The sequence below is a fragment of the Sarcophilus harrisii genome, chromosome 6 (assembly GCF_902635505.1).
Source record: "Sarcophilus harrisii chromosome 6, mSarHar1.11, whole genome shotgun sequence".
Classification (NCBI taxonomy): Eukaryota; Metazoa; Chordata; class Mammalia; order Dasyuromorphia; family Dasyuridae; genus Sarcophilus; species Sarcophilus harrisii.
The window spans coordinates 93575844-93595515 of NC_045431.1; the positions used below are offsets into that span (position 1 = coordinate 93575844).

The 19672-nt window shown below is 34.7% G+C and overlaps 1 protein-coding gene across 1 annotated transcript in view; it reads left to right on the forward strand.

Annotated features, from left to right (window-relative positions):
- Nucleotides 1-19672, forward strand: part of CPE (carboxypeptidase E) — a 121012-nt gene that overhangs the window by 73356 nt on the left and 27984 nt on the right. Inside the window, exon 2 of the mRNA XM_031943121.1 lies at nt 17344-17540. Coding sequence (XP_031798981.1) covers nt 17344-17540 — 197 coding nt within the window. The remainder of the gene's footprint in view (nt 1-17343; nt 17541-19672) is intronic.

Here is a 19672-nt window from a genome sequence, read left to right on the forward strand (position 1 = left end):
GAGGCACTGCTTCATCAACGGGTATGGAAAGTTCGGTAACCCTTTGGGTATAGTTTCAGATTGCGCTCCAGAATTGCACAATTCCACCAAAAGTGAATTAGTGTCCCATTTTTTCCCCACATCTCCTCCCAACATTTATCTTTATATTTTCCTGTCATCTTAGCAAATTTGAGATATGTGAGGTGGTACATTGGAGTTTTAAAATTTGCATTTCTCTAATTAATAGTGATTTAAAGCATTTTAAATATGACTGTAGATGATTTTCTCCATTATAAATAACGCTTCCTACTGGTTTTAGATAGATGCTGCTTATCATTTTAAGGAAAACTTCCTTTATTTGTATGATCTCTCGTGTTTGTAATAGGAATGGGTGCTGTATTTTATCAAAAACTTTTTCTGCATCTGTTGAGATTATTATATGATTTCTGTCAGTGTTATTGATATGGTTAATTATGGGAATAATTTTCCTGATAATGAACCAGCCCTGCATTCTTGGTGTAAATTCACTTGGTCATGGTGTATTATCTTTCTGACAAGTTGCTAATATTTTATTTAAAATTTTTGCATCAATATTCACTAGGGAGATTGATCTATAATTTTCTTTCTCTGTTTTGGCTCTTCTTGGTTTATTTTTATTGCATTGTGATCAGAAAAGGAAGCATTTACTATTTCTGCCATTCTGCACTTGATTTTGGTCTTTTTTATACCCTAATACTTGGTCACTGTTTATGTAGATGCCATGTAGTGCTGATTAAAAGGTATATTTTTTTCTATCTCTCCTTAGTAGTGTTGTTTCTAACGCATTCTACTCTCAACCTGCTCTTTCTTTCATTGCCCCCCCCAATTCCTTTCTCTTAGTGTTTCTGCCCTTCTTCTATACATCCCCTCCCTTTTCTTTCTCCCTTTTCTTCCTTTATAGAATAAAATAAATTTCTATACCCAACTGAGTGAATATGTTGTTCCTTCTTTGAGCCAAAACTGATGAGGTTAAACCAGACAATATTCATTTCCCTCCCTTCTTTCTATTGTAATAGATTTTTTGTGGCTCTTCATGTGATCTAATTTATTCTGTTTTACCTCCTCTTTCCTTTTCTCTCAGTACATTCCTTTTCCTACCCCTTAATGTCTTTTTCTTTGATATTATCACATCAGATTTAATTCATACTCATTCCCTCCATCTTTGTATAGTCCCCCTAACTTCCCCAATACAAGATACAGTTCTCAAGAGTTACAAGTATCATTTTCCCATCTAGGGATGTAAACAGTTTAATTTTCAAATAATATGTATTTCCCCCCACCCTGTTTACCTTTTTGTATTTCTTTTGAGTCTTGTGTTTGAAGATTAAATTTTGTTTAGTTCTGTTGTTTTTTTTTTCCAGTAGAAATGATTGAAAGTTCTTGCTTCATTGAAGATCCATGTCTTCCCCTGAAAGATGATACTCAGTCTAGCTGGATGATTAATTCTTGATTGTAACCCTAGGTCCTTTGCTTTCCAGAATATGTATTCCAGGGCCTTCTGTATTTTATTATAGATGTTGCCAGATCCTGACTGTTGCTCCTTGATTCTTGAATTGTTTTTCTCTACCAACTTGCAGTATTTTCCCCTTGAGATTATAGTTCTGGAATTTTGTAGCAATGTTTCTTGAGGTTTTCAACCTTGTGGTATCTCTTTCTAGAGAGGATCAATGGATTCTTTCAATAACTACTTCACCTTCTGGTCTTACTATATCAGGGCAATTTTCCTTGATGATCTCTTGAAGAATGCTATCTAGACTTCAAGGAAGAGCATAACTAAATTTCAGAATTATCGGGTCAAGGAAAAAATATTGTAAGCAGCCAGAAAAAAAAACAATTCAGATATTGAGGAGCCACAGTCAGAATTACCCAGGACCTAGCAGCTTCCACCTTAAAGGATCGAAGGGCTTGGAATCTGATATCATGAAAGGCAAAGGAACTTGGATTGCAACCAAGAGTCAACTTATCTAACTAAATTGAACATTATCTTTCAGGGAAGAAGATGGACATTCAATGATACAGGTGAATTTCATTTATTTCTGGTGAAAAGACCAGAGAGGAACAAAAAATTGATCTCCAAATATAGAACTCAAGCATAAAAAAGTAAAAAGGATAGAACTATTGAGCACTATATCTCTGTTTTGAGTATACTTAGAGAGTACAGGTATAATTTGATTTTATTGTGATAATATTAAAAAAAAAACCTAGAGGTGGAAAGGGGATTGTACTGGGAAAAAAAAGAGGAAAATAGATGTAAAATGAGGGAAATTACATCTCATGAGACGGCAAAGAAGATCTATTATATAACATATATACATCAGGCATATTTGGCTTCACAGAGAAACTTGTCTTACCCCATAGGGAAGGGGGAGGGGAAAGGAGAAAGGAAAGGAGGAGACTAGAAGGGAAAACAGAATTAATAGGGAAAAGGCATAAGAAAGGGGGAGAAGAGGAAGAGCTGTTTAAGGGATATGGTGGTCAGAAGAATGCTATCCAGGCTCTTTTATTGGTCCTGGCCTTCAGGTAAACCTAATTTTTAAATGTCTCTCCTGGATCTATTTTCCAGGTTGGCTGTTTTTCCAATTAATTATTTTACATTTTCTTCCATTTTTTTTTTTCATTTTTTAAAGTTTATTTGACTGTTGATGTCTGTCTAGAATCATTAGTTTCTATGTGTGATTTTCCTTCAGTTAATTTTTGCATTTATTTTTTCAATTCTACTTTTCTTCAGTGGATTTTTTTTTTGCATTTTAGAAAAACTGTATTTTTAAAGGAATTGTTTTCATTTCCCAAGCTGTTGACTCTCTTTTGCATACTTCTAGTTCCTTTTTCCAATTTTTCTTCTACTTTTCTTATTTGACTTTAAAAATTTTTTATGAGACCTTCCAAGAAGCTTCTTTGGGCTTGAGACCAATTCATGTCACTCTTTGAAATTTGCCATATGGACATTTTGTTTTCATTGAATTGGTATTTTGGTCTTCTCTGTCTCCCTATTAGCTTTCTATGGTTCAGATTCTTTTCTGTTTCTTGCTCATTTTCTTTCTTTCTCTCTCCCCCTACTCCATTTTGTGACTTTTATGGTCAGGTTCTGCTCCTAAGATAAATGGGACATTATCCCAAGCTTCTTCTGCAGTTTTGAGCCTTGACTTTGAGCACAAGCCTCTTATGTGTGTGTGTGTGTGTGGGGGGTTTGCTCACAGCAGGGGCTGAACCTACCTGTTCATGGTTTTGTGGGCTGTCAATTTGCCAGTGACCCCTTGTGTTTGGTGTGTTGCTCATAGCAGGGGGTAGTCTTACCTGCTCTCTCCAGGGAACAGCCTGATTTCCTAGAATAGTAATTTGCTTTCTGCTCTGAGACTAGAGGCCGCCCCACTGGTTTGCTCTGCTATTGAGCCAGCTGATCTGCTCTAAAATCCTTTCATTGGCTTTCCCAGATACCATCTGAGCTGGGTTGAATATCCCTTTCACCCCCAGGAGAGTGACCTTTCTTGAAGTCCTTCTAATCTATCTTGAGCTAGAGAGTAGTTTTAATTCTGTCAGACTTTGTTCAGAGGCTTGGTTTGATGTGATTTTTGAGGGAAACTGAGAAAGTTTGAGCAGCTTTCTGGTTTCACTCTGTCATCTTGGCTATACCCCCAGAATTCCTTGAAAAGAATTTAAATCATGGATGTAATCTCTTCAGTTGACAAGTATAATGAATTAATTCCATATTTTATATGAAATAGTCTTCTCAGCATTTTCAAATGTTTTATGATCTGTTGTTGTTGTCTACGATGATCTATTTGCAATTGCATTCTTGAGGGAGCATTTTTCCTACAACAAGACAAATACTGAGTTTTATTTCCAAAATAGTACTGTAGCTCTTACTTTATATTTTCCAGGTTGGCCAACTGGGATTTCTTTTTTTTTTTTTTTTTCTTTCTCACAAGCAGTTAGCCCATTTTATTTTTTGAGCTGTAAAGCCAAATATTATAGCTGAAACAACATTATAGTTGACAAGAAAGAGAGTTGAATAGAACTTCTAAATTATAGGAGAATAGATGGAAGCAATTGCTTTTTAGTCACTCTTTATAGTGCCTGATTAATAGTATAAGTGGTTTGTTTTTGTTGTTAATTTTCTTTCTTTGTCAGTGCTATTCACTGGTTTCCTCTCCCTTCTCCTAAGCTACAGTGCTTGACTTCTTCCATCTCTTTGTAGGTATCTGAAAGCATGTCCACTTTCTTTTGTCTGGACTTACCTCCTATTTATGCTTTCCTCTACAGAGGAAGTCAGCAACTTCTAGGTTTTTTCAAATAGGTTTTCTGACAAAAACAACAAAGAAATGATAAAGTTATATGTGTGCAGAGGTCTAAAAACCTAAGCCTGGTTTTTCTCTGTAAATGTCTGGGAGTGTGGGTTTAATATTTCTTAATATCTTTTTCTTTCTTGTCTAAACTCCCCTCCACCCTGCTCTCCTCTCTGTCCAACCCTTTTCAAAGTCCAAAGTCCATGTTTATCTTTCCCATATGGATTATGTGAAACTTACCTCTTCCTTTGTGGAGAAATGGAGAATCTGTGGAAATCATAATATTGGATTTTGCATCCCAATAGATAAAGGCAGCCATGATGTAGAGGGAAGAGAATCCTAATTATCAAATAATTGCACCTGTTCCCAAATGGAAAGAATTTTTCCTTGCTAAAGCAAAGTCTGTGGATGATTAGTTCTTGGGGATGCTATGGAGGGGATTTTTGTTCAGATACTGGTTGGACTAAATGTAGCTGAGGTCCCTCAAATCTAAGATTCTGTTATTATTTTCAAAAATGGAGAACAAAAGGCAATGCCAAAAGTAGAGCGAATCTAGCATAATCACATAACATCAGGGTGGAAGAACTTGTCTAGTACTTTGTAGAATTTCTTTGCTTCTTCATTTTTTTCAGCAGATGCTCAATTAAGAAATTGGACCTCATATTTTTATTTAGTTATAACTTCATTATATGTTATGGTTTCATTTATTAGGAGAATGTCAGTATTGATACAATTAAATTTCTTTAGTAGTGTATTAACACTTTGAGTTCCCCTGAGTTCTGGACTCACATAGACTAGGTCTATTCTTGGCTTTCTCCCCTTGTTTTCCCCCTAATGTTCCCCCTAACACAAAGCCAAGAGTCACATTCTCTTTTGGACTCATTTGTCCTAACCCAGAAAATATTCAAATATGTTTGTGTCTAGATTTCTACAAGTGCAGTTAACTGGTCCCCAGTCATCATGCAAACTCACAGTGTAATAAATATGTAATGCATAGAAGAAAACTTTTATTTCACCCTACAGAGAAATATAGAAAGTGTGAAAGCCTCACAAGAGCCCAACAGTAGATATAGAAAACTTTCAAAGGATTTGTAAGCTTCCTTTAGGAGGAAACTGAATTAAAGATAGGTTGTTAATAGTCCAAAGGTCCAAAATTCTGATGAATTTGTATGCTTCCCATGGGATCTTCCATGATCCCCACCTTTTCCAGAAATTCTTGAGCTTAGAATTACCCTCAAGGCAAGACTCAAGTTTGGTGTCGGTCCTAAAATTTACTTTCTCTGCTGGATGGCTAGATGACATAGAAAGTGTTACATAGAAAATTTCCCTTTGTCTCTCTAGAGACAGGAAGTTGGAGTTTAAGGACATTTGTCATGGATTCTCCTACTAGGTAATGTAGGCAAGCAAAATCTGATTTTACCATGTGCTTCTACAGGGATTCTGGACATTGCACTACTGATTAGGTTGGTGCCATTTCTCATTCTGGAAAAATCTCCTATTAGAGTTTGCAAGAAAGGTGTGGATGGTTACATGAAATTACTGTGGCTTTGTGCTCCAAGACCTTAAAGGTTCCTATGAATAGCAGACTGTGTACATGCATAGGTGTTTCCTTCTACCAATTCCCCTCCCATCCATTTTAATTTCCTGAATTCTGGTCTGATCTTTGAATAGGAAAAAGGTGATTTTTGAAAAAAACAAAGATGAAGCAGTCCAAGCCTTATAGTTTACAGACAAAAGATGTCTTCAGTAAAGTCCCATTCTTCCCAGAGTTCTATCTTGAAGGCATTTCCAAACACCAACCCTGGTTTCCAGAAAATAAATGAGAGTCTTCTTCATCCTCTTATTCCTTTTGATAAGGAAAGAGAAATGTTTATCAAATTGATTAGGAAAGCTCCTTAATCAGTTCCATATTTTCTTCTCTGCTAAATGCTTTAAAATACAGTATGTTTAACAAATTAAAACTTAAAACTGCACTAATATTTTTGAATTATCAGCATAATTGGTTTCCTTTGTAATCCTTTATGTTTTATCTTGTGCATTTAAAAACATTTTTTGAGGAGTCCGTAGATTTTACCAGATTGCTGTGGACTCCAAAGGGGTCCATGATATATATATTAAAAAAAAAAGCTTAAGAATCTCTCCTCTAGTCAAATCCTTCATTTTATAGAATAGTCTCAAAAATGAAAAATAACTTGTCTAAGGCAAGCCTGGAACTTGAATTAATGCCAAATTTACAAAAAAAGATTTTAAAAAGAAAAATTTCCCTGGCTTTCTGGGGAGGCACTACCTTTCTAAACTTATCTGTATCAATTTTTTTTCTTATAGTTATATTACTAGCTCAGTATTTGCTTATCAACAAACTAGAATTTGTCTCCCTTAAAACACTCAAGTCTCCTGGTATTATTTGTTGTTCTTCACCCACGAAGGTTCTGTCAATACAATTACTCATCTGCCCACACACAGGCAAAATAGGATGAGCTATCCATTTATGACGAGGGTATTAGTGGGGAACAAACAGACTTTCACAAGTGGTATTCAACAATGGACCATATCTGTACCATTTCACAATTAACTGAAAGATGTTGAAAATTTATAAGATCCCATTGTGCTTGTTGGTTGATTATGAAAACGCTTTTGATTGAACAGAACAAAACATGCCTTAATAAGCTCTTTCATAACAATGTGCTTTCCATAATACATGAATTTCATTTAGGATTCTTTGGAACATGCAACAACAGAGCAATCTTATTCAGTGATCCTCTGATAATGAAGATGAATTAGTGAAAGGCATTTATTAAGTGTATGTTAAGCTTTGAAGATATACATAAAGTGGAATAGCTCTCAAGGAATACAAATAGGAAAATTCAGCTGGAAGTTGGAAAGTCCCATGATTGATAGGATATGGAAACAAGGTACATGATAATGCATCTTGTTTAATGTCTTTTCCGCTGCTGAGGTAGGAATGGTTGGGCTGCAATCTGGACTTTTAGAAGGATCTCCATAATTCATAAGATCATTAGTCTATTTGTGTCTTTGAGTCATTTTAGAAGAGTCTATTTTGTTGGGTCATAGCTATTTACTGAGAGATTGAAATGATGCATCTTAGGATGATTTATGTTCAGTCTACAATTCATAGTTTGGAAGTCACATAAATGAATGGTAGAAGAAATAGTCTCTTCTTGGGTTAGGTTTTCTTTTAGTTAAGCAAACCAAAGTTTTTTCATCTCCAATTCTTAATAGATCAGCTTATCCTGGGTAATATATTAAAATAGAAGCACAAATTATTAATCATCTCTTAATTTACTCATTTCTATCTTTTGGATATCTCATTTGCAAAAAAGGAGAAAAAAGTAGGAGGACTATTGAAATGTTTAGAAATTTTCCTGTTCTTATTAAAATTAAAGACATTTTTAAGAGCAAAGATGTAGCAAGGGCAGAAGGATACTCTGAGTTCCTGGCATCATTGCTTCTTTATATTTTAGAAGAAATACTTTCAATTCAATCTAGCCTTTATCATTGGCTTCTTAAGACCAGGCTGGGATAACTAAAAAAAGTAGACTTCATCAATAGCTATTTCCAAAATTCTCAATGAAAGGCACCAAATTTATATTCAGAAGAGCAAATAATAAAGTTATTAGAACATCATGTCCCATCCAGGATAAGATATTCACCTGAAATCTCATTATCATGCTGATTGACACATTATGAATATTTTTATCCAACTCCCCTAGTCTTTTCTCTCCTTTCATTGGAGGACTGGAGAGTGAAGCACTAAATTCCTTCCAAAGTTTTCCTTTATAGAAGGCTGAGGTTTGAATTTCTCAGCTATCTATCCACTTTCTATAAACTACTCTGCTTGCATTGTGCTCCACAAAACATGATGATCCTATACGGGGTACTTTTTGGTCCTCTCTCTCTATCACTACCCCCTTTAAGTTTCCTTTTGTGTGTTGTTTTCCTCCATTAAATTGTAAGCTACTTGAGGGCAAAAGCTAATTTTTTTTTTCTTATTTGTATCCTTGACATAGCACAATATCTGATACATAGAAGATCTTAAATATTTGTTGAATTGTTTATTAAGATGGATTTTTTTAAAAAGCTGTTATACATGGTAGGAATTATTGAAAGAATGAATGATATTCTGAAGTGCTAAAGCTCAATAAAATATTGTCATTCCTAGTCTTGCATAATTTTATGGCAAAACGGGCTTTAAAATAATGATTTTCAATGGACTCTTACAAAGAATGCCAGTCTTCAAATAGAAAGGGAATTTAGACTTCATTAATAGAAACATATTATCTAGAATGAGGGAGGTGACAGTCCTGATGTAAACCTAAGATAGAACAGTGAAGCTGGGTAACTCTTTTTTTTCCCTGGTTCTTAAATTGCATTTAGAGGAAAATCCTTCAGAATTTTACCCCCTCTGGCCTTAGATTCCTCTTGTGGCAGATGCATAGAGAAATTGGCTTTACCAGAAAAGTTAGGCAATTGCTTTGAGTACTAACAGGTATTAGAAAAAGCTCTTTGGTATTAAGTGGCAACAAATGCTCTAATTTCAAAGAATGGTAACTATCTCTTTTTAGATTGAAAAACTGAATCAATGAGTGCTAAACTGAATTAAATTGAAGTGTAGCAGAGGGGGTGGTCTGTTTCATATAATTCTCAGGCAGGAAAATGTTCTTGAGAAGTATTCTCATCTCTCTCTTTCTTTGGGAAAATCACACTTGTATGTGGTATAGCTAATTCTAAAAACTCTATTAGACAGATGACAAATAAGTCTTAACTTGAACAGACTATTTGGTGATGTATACATCTCAGAATATTAAAAATTATATGTAGATGCTAATACATAATTAATACTTCTGAAAATAATTCTGTAATGCATCTCTGGAAAATCTTTAGACTTGAATGGCTATTATTTATGGAATGAAATATGATATCACTTTTGGGATGGAGTTCAGACATCACCACTTGTTTTATTTCAGTATCTTTTAGACAATTGTCTAAACCATTAGAAGGGAGAGTATTTTTATTTCTTTCCTTCCCTCCTTCTCTCTCTCTCTCTCTCTCTCTCTCTCTCTCTCTCTCTCTCTCTCTTTCTTCCCAAGGAGTTTTGTTTTTTCTTCTGCCTTTCTTTTGTCTTTTTTCCTTTCCTTTCTGCTCATCTTTTCTGGAAAGGAGGAATCTAATTTTTATAACCACTCTCATCCTCTTCATATGTTCAATTGATCCCTAGAGATTTGTTTCTTCTTTGGAAGTGCATAAAATTTTTCATATATTAATGCTCAAACATTTGCAGATTAATGAAGCTCTTACTGGCAAACTCTGGGAAGCTTGGAGGAATCTTTGAAAGAGAAATTCACAGATTATAAATATTTAAGACTATCAAGCAAATGGAAATAATTAGCAACAAAAGTGCCTTTAGCTCTTGGTACACCACAGGCTTCTCATAAAAAAAAGGCAGTTGCTGATTGTAAATCCAGTCTATTCCATTCTTACAATGGTGTCTAAATCAGCTCAATGGTTTATATGTTCCCCACATTGCTATTTTTATTATATTTCTTAAAACAATTGAGTACATGTGTCTTTGTTTTAAGATAGTTTCTTAAGGAATCATTTTGGGATCATGTTTGCCTCAGACTTTGTAAGAGTTTAATTAATAGGTAATCTAGTCCAGCATCATGTGATTTCACGCCAGTGATGTCCAGAGAAACACTCAAAGTTTGTATTTTAAAAGTATCTCAGACCTTGAAATTGGTCTAAGCACTAAATAACATTTTTTTCATTTCATGTGTTCATTTAAAATTTTGACATCCAAGAAAGAATTGATTTACTCCTACATATAAAAAGGAATAAGATAGAATCCTTCAGATTCTTCAGACCAAGTTGCAAAGTTCTACTTCTTTTTCTTTAAAAATATTTTATTGATGTTTTTATTATTACACCAGAGTTATTTCCATATATATATATAAATATATATATATATATGTATCCCCTGTGTCCCAGAAATAGAACATTCTCTTTTAACAAAGAATAAGCAAAAATACCCATACAAAATGACTGTTTATAACAGTGTATGTGTCTGGCAATACTATGCCTTAGTAGCCTCCCATCTAGAGGCATCATCACCATTTCAAGAGAAGAAGGTATGTTGGATCATCTGTTCTCTTGTACCATATTGGGCTTTTCATTTGTTCAGAGTTCAACATCCCTTTGATATTTTAGTCATTATGAAGAGTGTGTTCATTTGATTTCTTTTAGCAAAGTCCTATCTTAGATTGTGTAATATATAGTTTATGGTATGGTTTTGCTTTGTGATGTTAATGTACTTTGGCTAGATGAAGTTTCATTTGCTATTTCTTTTTCCAAGGAGAGGTCTTTGATTTTGTGAATCATTTAGGGGCTTAGGTCAGCTTTATCTAGAAAATAAAGGCCTCAGTAATTACACTACAAATTTAAGAATCTTTTTAGAAAGAAGGATAAAGGATAGTCTTGGCAGAATTACCTCTTTTTAGAGACTTTGATTTAGGTGGAATGCTGCCTTAGAATCTTTCTCATCTATTTAAAGGTCTTAATTCCTTTCACCATTTGTGGCATATTGGCAAGTCTTGTTGGTATAACTCCAGAATCCATTTAAACATTCTTGTTCCATTGCATTTTAAGTTATTACTGAAAAGCTGAACAATAGGCTACAACATTTTTATGCATTAAGGCTTTGTCTAGAGGTAATTCCTCTTATATCAGACAGCATGGATTTTTTTTTTAGGAAAAAAGTAGTTCAAAATATTCTAGAAGTAGTATTAATATGGATGGATACAGAAGTCTGAAATTCTGCAGTATTTCATTTTTTTTTTGTGGTGTTGAAGAATTTAAATTTCAGATTCATGTCTTGGAAACTTTAAAATGCTACCCTTTATCCCTTCAATGTACTCTGTTCCTTTCTTTACATTCTGTTCATGTACCAGACCCTACCTTATTCCAGGAATTTGCTTTGCTTTCCGCTATCGCTCAACAACTTCTGACAGCCTACTTCCCTCCTTCAATGGCCATTAGAAAGATGAGAATTTGTTTTCCTGAGCCTTTAAAGAATGATTTTTAATGAGCATCCACTATGCTTATATTTTTCTACATAGATTTTTAAAGAAAAAATAATTTTCATTAATTTCTTTGTTGAAAAAATTTAATTTTTTTTTACTAAATGTTCCAATTTCTGATTTTTACTTATTGATTTGCCAAAAGCAGGTAAATCAATTCTAGTGGACTTACATTTCTATGCTCTAAATGCTTTTTGAAAACTACTTTTTGAATCTAAATATATCTTTCTGATTTATTTTTTTTTTTACTGAATGCAGTACTTGGAAGTCCTGAAGTACTGGGATGAACTGATGACTTTACAAGTCTGATACTGAAAATCATGATTCCTGTTTGGGTTGGACATTTTTGCAGAATTTCTCATGCCTTCATCGAGATCTGTAGAAGATCTTGATGAAAGATGTTAGAAGAGAGATTTTATCTTGTTCCAAACAGGAAAACCTGGGTTCAAGGCTTTGACACATATTAGCTATGTGATCCTGGAAAATTAGAGCTCTAGAAAAACCTTTAAGACTATCAGGTGCAGAAAAGTTGTACCAGCCTACTGTGGTAGAAGTTTTTAACAGTTCCCTCTACCATTGAAAACCCAAGCCTAGTCCAGTGGTCCTCAAAGTGTAGTCCAAAGAATTGTTGGAGTCTCTGAAACCCTTTCAGAGGGTCTACAAATTCAAAATCATTTTTTATTTCTAATATAGTAAATAGCTATAAATATAACCCATGTGAACAAAACTCTTTGAACAGATCCTCTATAGTTTTTTTATTTATTTATTTTTTTAACAACATGAAGATACTGAGAACAAAAGTTTGAGAACCACTGGCCTAGTCCCTATTCCTATTCCTTGTTCTGTGACAGATGGATGTGGATGAGCCAGGGCTTGTATTTTAATCAGCTTAGGAAACTCCCAGTGTGGGGATGTCTTCCACCAAGCTATGATTTCATGTCTTTGGTCATACTGCTGTTAAATTTCAGAGGAGAGATATCAACCTGAGTCTTCTTCACTCTCTGCCCATTTTTTAACCTGACTGGGAACGGTAAGCATTTAAAAAAATAATTATTCCAATTTATTTTATTTCCTTTATAATTCTTTGCATTTCACTGTATGCATTTATTAACCTTATTCTGAGAAGGACTCCGTAGGATAGGCTTCTAGAGAGGCTCTAGAAGGTTATTCTAGTGAGACCTAGCCTAGGGCTAGGTTTATATGTGAAGTTCAACATTTGCATCCATGCTGAGAATAAAGTGGGAAGCCTGAGTGGATTTGATTTGTGGGATGAAGGTTCACCTCACACTGCTAGTCTTTTAATGAGTACTTGATTAATGAATGTTTGCAGTGTAGGATGATTGGGAAGCCATTAGCTCTCCCTGCATGCAACTAAATGAAAGACAAACCATCAGGGTTAACTGTTTCTAAATATATATAATGAAAATAGGGTTGAATGAATTTCCAAAGTATGATGGCAGTAAATAAATCTATTATTCAGGACTTCTGATTTGCTCTGTCATAAAGTGTAGAATAGATCAGCTGGTGAAATAAGGGAAAGGTAAAAAGGAACATTTAAAAAACAAATTTCAAAACCAGCCAGTAATTTACCCCAAGTAACCCTGGAAAATTTCAGGCTGCTTTCACTTCATGCTGCAAAGAGATGTGATAACACATGAGCACTTATGGGCATTCACCAGGAATTGACGTACCTGGCAGCCGAAACTCTATTTAAACCTGAGATTTGTTCATCTATGGAGTCATTATAAACAGGAAGGGCTGCGTCATTCATTTCATTTATAGTCTGCCTGCAAATCCAGTCTCCATAGTATCAGGGAAGAAGGAAAAGAAAAAATGAACAAGGCCTTTTAAATAATTAGAAGTTAAATGGGGGATGGAGATGGGGGTCTGGGTAGGAGTGGGGGTAAGAAAGACAGAAATACAGAGAGACACTCAGAGAAACAGGTAGAGACAGAGAGAATAACAGAGACAGAAAACAGAGATGCAGAGAGACAGAAACAGACACTGAGACAGAAAGAGAAGTCACTTTGAACTCTGTTTTTCCTTTTGCTTAAATGAAGAGACAAAGGAACTTAAAGTCAGTAAGAGCCTCATTATGGCTAAATTAGCTTGTGCAGCTGCTTGCTGAGGATCTCTTGTGGGTCTCCTGGGTTTGGTGGCCATGGAGATTAAGTTTAGCATTTCATGGGGAATGAGCTGCACATGGCATCGTTGCTTCTATCTTTAATAATTTCAGAGCTTCATTTTATTTTTTCTAAGATAATTACATGAAAGAGTTGGAAAGCTGATGTGGTGATGATGATGATGATGATGATGATAATGATAAGATAATGATAATGATAATGATGAACCACTGTGCTTTGATTAATTCCATGAACTGGGATTGAATGCAACTGTTAGTTCCCTTTATAAAACACCTGGAAATTAATTTAAAAAATGCACATAGGTTACCTGTGCTCGGTTTCTCTGGCTGTTCTAGTTCTCCTCCACCTTCCTCCCCCTCTCCCAGATCAAATGAAACTACAAACACATTAGTCAACTACTTTTGTTTTGCTGAGAAGTACCAATCGATTGCATTCTGTTACCATATATCAATATTTTGAATGGAAAGTCATAGAATAGTTTTGTCTCTGTGTTAATGTCTGCTTGCTTCAGTCTAAGAAAGACTCAATGGGGATATATTGGCTCCTATTTGGTCTCTAAGAGGGGTCCCTTGTAGAGGAGAGGAAGATGATAGGATAATGGATCTAGAGCTGGAAAGAAGTTCATCTTATCCAAATACTTCATTTTTCAGATAAAAAAATTGAGATCCAGAGAGGTTGTGTCTTGACCAAGCTCATACAAATATAAGTGATAGAGGAAGAACTAAAGAAAGAATTCTGACTTTATAATCAGTATTCTTGCCATTGTCCTATGCTATCATCAGAATGGTGGAGGTATCTTGCCATTTTCATGGGCTACAATGGATTTTAAATTTGTCTGAGAATTATTAGGGAAATACCACCTTGCATCCCCAGGAGGGAGTATGTTATTGTGAAAAGAGTCCTGAATGTGGAATCAGCTGACTTACATTCAAATCCAGGTTTATTGCATGGTCTTATGCAAGATTTTTTTTTTTTTTTAAATAGCTGCAATGTGATCCACTGGATAGATTGCTGGACCTGGAGTCAGGGAGACCTGGGTTCAAATCTGGCCTTAGACACCTACTAACTGTGTGACCCTGAGCAAGTTACTTAAATTCTGTTCGCTTCAGTTTTCTTATCTGTAAAATAGTGATAATAGTATCTGCCTTCTAGGGTTGTTATAAAGCAAGGGTCCTCAAACTTTTTAAATAGGGGGCCAATTCACTGTCCCTCAGACTGTTGGAGGGCCAGACTCTAGTAAAAACAAAAACTTTGTTTTGTGGGCCTTTAAATAAAGAAACTTCATAGCCCTGGGTGAGGGGATAAAACGTCCTCAGCTGCTGCATCTGGCCTGCAGGCCATAGTTTGAGGACCCTGTAAGGCTCAAGAGATAATAATTGTAACATGATTAGCTCAATATTTGATACAGAGTCAGTATACTATAAATCTTAGCTATTAGCTATTATTATTCATTTGTAAAATGGAAAAATTGGACTAGCTGATTTCTAAGATTCCTTCCAACTCTAAATATTATCCATTTTGGGGATTAGAACTAGAAAATCAGAAAATCTCTAAAATAAATAGACTAAACAAGATGACCTAGAAAATCAGAGGTCATCTTGTTTAGTCTGTTTATTTTAGATGAGAAAACTGAAGTCCAGTGAAATGACTAATAAATGGCAGAGCCAGAGTCTGGATTTAACTCTTTCTACTCTAGATCAATCATTCTAGAGCTTTGACTCTAGATCAGACACTGTAGATCTTTGACTCTAGATTGAATACTATAGAGAGGTTCATTCTAGATCTTTATTCTAGATTGAGTGCTCTTTATTGCCGAATTAACTAAATCATGTTGCTTGGGACCAGTAACTTGGAACTATAGAAGTTGAGTCACCTTTGTGACGTACTTTTCAGAACTGGGTTAAGAGCGTGGAACTGGAATGTTGCTAATAACCCTTATCTATTTGAGGCTTAAGGGAGTGTGTCCTAATGGTTCTTTTGGTTACTGGGAATTCTAAATTTCCCTAGTAACTGGCCACAAATATATAAGTAGCATGGTTTGTTGGAAAGAATTCAAGTCATCAAGGCATCAAGTCAGAAAAAAATCTGGGTTCAAACCCTGGCTACCATATGCAAGGTGTCTGACTTTGGCAAGTCATAATGTCTGTAAGCCTTAGTTCATTCACCTAAATAGAGTTGATGGCACTTATGCGACCTACACTAAAAGGCTGTTGTAAGGAAAATTCCTTTCAAATATTACACTAATAATGGAATGGGAGTTATTGTTGTGAGATTTCTATGGCTCTTCAGTTGATTAGATGGATACACCTAGACAGATATAAGAGGAAATAGAATCAATATGAATAGGAAAAAAAAAGTTCATGGGAAGATGAGGGGAAGCCCTCCATTGCTACTATTCCTGATTTTAATACCTATTAAAATGGCTAGTTTCAGACATTTAAAATTAAAAAAAAAAAATAACAAAACAGCTGTACCTATTAGATCAGAAATTCTTAACTTTTCTGTGTCATGTTTCAAAAAAATTCTTTTAGAATATATGTATTTAGAAAATATCCAGGAGTAAAAAGGAGACTAATTAAATTGAAATGGTTTATATTTGTCTGTTTATTCATGTCTCTTTTTTATTTATGTATTCATCTATCAATTTAACAGTCTGTCTATCCCTTTCTCTTTTCATCTCTCTCTCTCTCTCTCTCTCTCTCTCTCTCTCTCTCTCTCTCTCTCTCTCTCTCTCCCCCTCCTTTCTTCCCTCCCTCCCTCTATCCATCCATCCATCTATTCCTCTGTCTTATACAGCTATCCCTCTTTTGAAGGGATAGAGAGCCTTTTTTTTTTTCTGCCATCATTCAGAGGCCATACAAAATTCTCATTTTATAAAACTCAAGCAATGGGAGGATGTTGTACTTACCTTTCATCACCTGTAGTTGTCTTAGTAAATGATTTTATGGGCCTTATATGGCTGGATGTTCACCACCCCTGCTCCATTGTATTTTTTAGTCTGTCTATCTGGGGAGGGAATGTAGCTCAGGGGTAGAACACATGCTTCACATGTATGGGGTTTCTGGTTCAATCCCCAGCATGTGTGAGTCAGTCTGTCTGTCTGTCTGTCCGTCCATCCATCTATCCATCCATCTATCTATCCCTTTATCTTATTCAGCTATCCCTCTATTGAAAGGGTGTGAGTCAGTCAATCTGTCTGTCTGTCTATCTATATATCTATGTTCAGGGACCTGAGGTTAAGAACCTTTGGAGTAAAGGAGGAAGACCCTGGGGAGAAAGCTCTCCCTGGAAAAATAGAAGGGCAGATTATATATAAATAGTCCTGCTTCTGCTTAGACTTCATCATTAGATTAAGATTAGCATAAGCACAGGAGAACAGGTCATACAAGGACATGGTTCTCCAAGATTAGAAATCACTTTATGCAGACACTCGAGAATCTCATTAGAATGAAATTAATCAGATACTATCTTGACAGGGAAAAAAATCTTCTTGTCTTAGTGATGAGGAGGCTACTGTGAGTTTTCATAGGTGATTGATTACTGCAGTCCTGTCAGCAGGTCTGGGAATGGGAAAGGGCAAGAAAGTACAAAGCTGGAGAATATTTTTTCTTTTAATATTTGTCTTAAGAGGCAGCACGATATAGTAAATAGATTAAGTGTCATGACTGGAGTTAAGAAGACTTGGATTTGAATCCTGACACTCTCAGTTATTGGCTGGGTAGGTCAGTCTCAATATTCTTCTAAGAAATAAAAAAGGCATATAAGTACAAATTCATAATATTCACATATAGTTTTGTCTTTTAGGGGAACCTGAATTCAAATACATTGGGAATATGCATGGTAATGAGGCTGTTGGCCGGGAATTGCTCATCTTCTTGGCTCAGTACTTATGCAATGAATACCAGAAAGGAAATGAGACAATTATCAACCTAATCCACAATACTCGCATCCACATTATGCCTTCCCTGAATCCTGATGGTTTTGAGAAAGCAGCATCTCAGGTGGGTACAAAGAAAGCCAAAAATTAGTAATATTTTTGTGTGTACAGTTATATAAAACATTTACATATATATATACATAATATATACATGTATGAAAACACAGGAGCTTGGCTACTGGTAATTCAAGAGATTGATAAATTACAAGGGAGAACATTTATCCAGTAAGCAGAGAAGAGCATTTATTAGTTAAAATGAATACTAGGATAAATTTTATTAATAAACCTATTCATGAGTTTTTTTTTTTAACATTACTAAATAACAGTAGTTCTTTTTCTAAGTTGTTTATTAGGCAAATTTCCTGTTTAAAACCCTAAAATTTGGGAGAAATATGAGAGGATATAAAAAGTGTCTTTGTTGACTCAGAATATGTACCATATATAATAAGGGAATGAATCAGTGATTTGGTATGATGGCTCCCTCTGCTGAGCTTATGGGAGAAGAACTAGTTTTCCCCAAGAGTAATATCACAACCTTGTTCTTAGAAATCATAGAGCACATTTCTAAATTAAAGCAATCTAGCACATGCTTAGCCCCCAGGAAAACTGGCAAAAATGATTCCACACTTTTATGCATTATTGTTGTTTGATTTATTATTAATTTTTTTTGGAGAAAGAATACATTGTATATGTTTCTCTTATCTTTAGGATATTTCTATGGCATCTGATAACTCATTTTGTGAAATGTCACAAAGTTTAATATTTTTATTACTCTGTTTTTTCAAAATGTACATTTAAAAATAAAAAAATAAACTTTAATAGAAAACAAAACAGAGACCTGATAGTTTGATTATTTATGATAGTCCAGAAGCTTAACCTATAATGAAGCAGAAAATTAATAACTTCCAAAGTACTTTTAAGAAAAATAGTAGTATACATATATACAAATATACACATGCATACATACATATATACAAACATATATACATATATATATACATATATTTTGAGAACTATCCAGTTCTGTGCAATTATATAAAATATTCTTATTGTTTTAGTTTATATTACTTTTGATCTACAGCCTCTAAAATATATTAAATTATCCATTCTTCAAAATAAGAAAGAATTAACTCCCTAAAATAGATTATTTTTGTTCAAAACAAGATAATCCACATAATAAAACACATTGAACATTTTAAAAAATTTCTAATTTTTAAGATTTCCTACTGAATGAAACATTTAGAAGTGAGAGAAAAGCTCCAAATCACAAAGGCCCAGTGTTTTCTTTGTCTAACTCTCTGGTTTTAGTAAAGGAATAAAAGAGCGATGTCTAAAATTTAAATATCACTTATGCAAAGCCACTTTTTGGTTAAGAAATCTAGCAGGCAATTTTAAATAGGCGCCAACCATTTTCAGGACTACTATCACTTAAACCAAATTAAAGTGAATTGGTTTTTAAACTACCAACTATTAACTTCCAACTAGAAAGGCTTCTAGTAACTGCGAATCCTTTAAAATGGTAAATCTCTATATTTATTTACATGAAAGCATCCATGTATGAATGGAGAAATTTTGTGTTTTTCACTCCTAAGAGTTAAGAACAGTCTGGCAAAGGAATGAATGGAAAGGGCAGATAATATAATTGATGGGTGTGGTAAAAAGGATATAGTAATTTCTTAGACTTGCTTGATAATTCTGCCAATGCAGTGTGAGTTATTAGGAGCAAAAGACATAGAAAAAAATAATGAGTTCAGTGATCTAAAATCCCTATCTGTTTTTCTTTTTATCTCTTTCTTTCTGATAAGCCTCTGAACTGGAGAAAGCAACTAGGTCTTACTTAAATCTTGGGTCTCTTCTCTGTCAAGTTGAGTGGAAGCTGCCACTGATAAAATCAACACCAAAGGAAAATTTGATGATTATGATATGATCACCAAGAGGCAAAACTATTATGGTTGGCTTAATATAACAAATCTTCTGAGACTCATCCTCCTTTCCTCAGTTTAGGTTTGTGACAGAGCTCAGAAACCATGTCAACAACTCTAATCTCATTGAGTTTTTTTTCTCCCTCATGTACATCCCTCATCTAACTCTCCACTCAGAAATAAAATATACTACTGGGAATGTGGCTGTATTTGCTCCCCTCCCTCTCTCTTGAGGAGTTAGGGTCATTATGTGCTCTGCTGTTGCTAACATCAG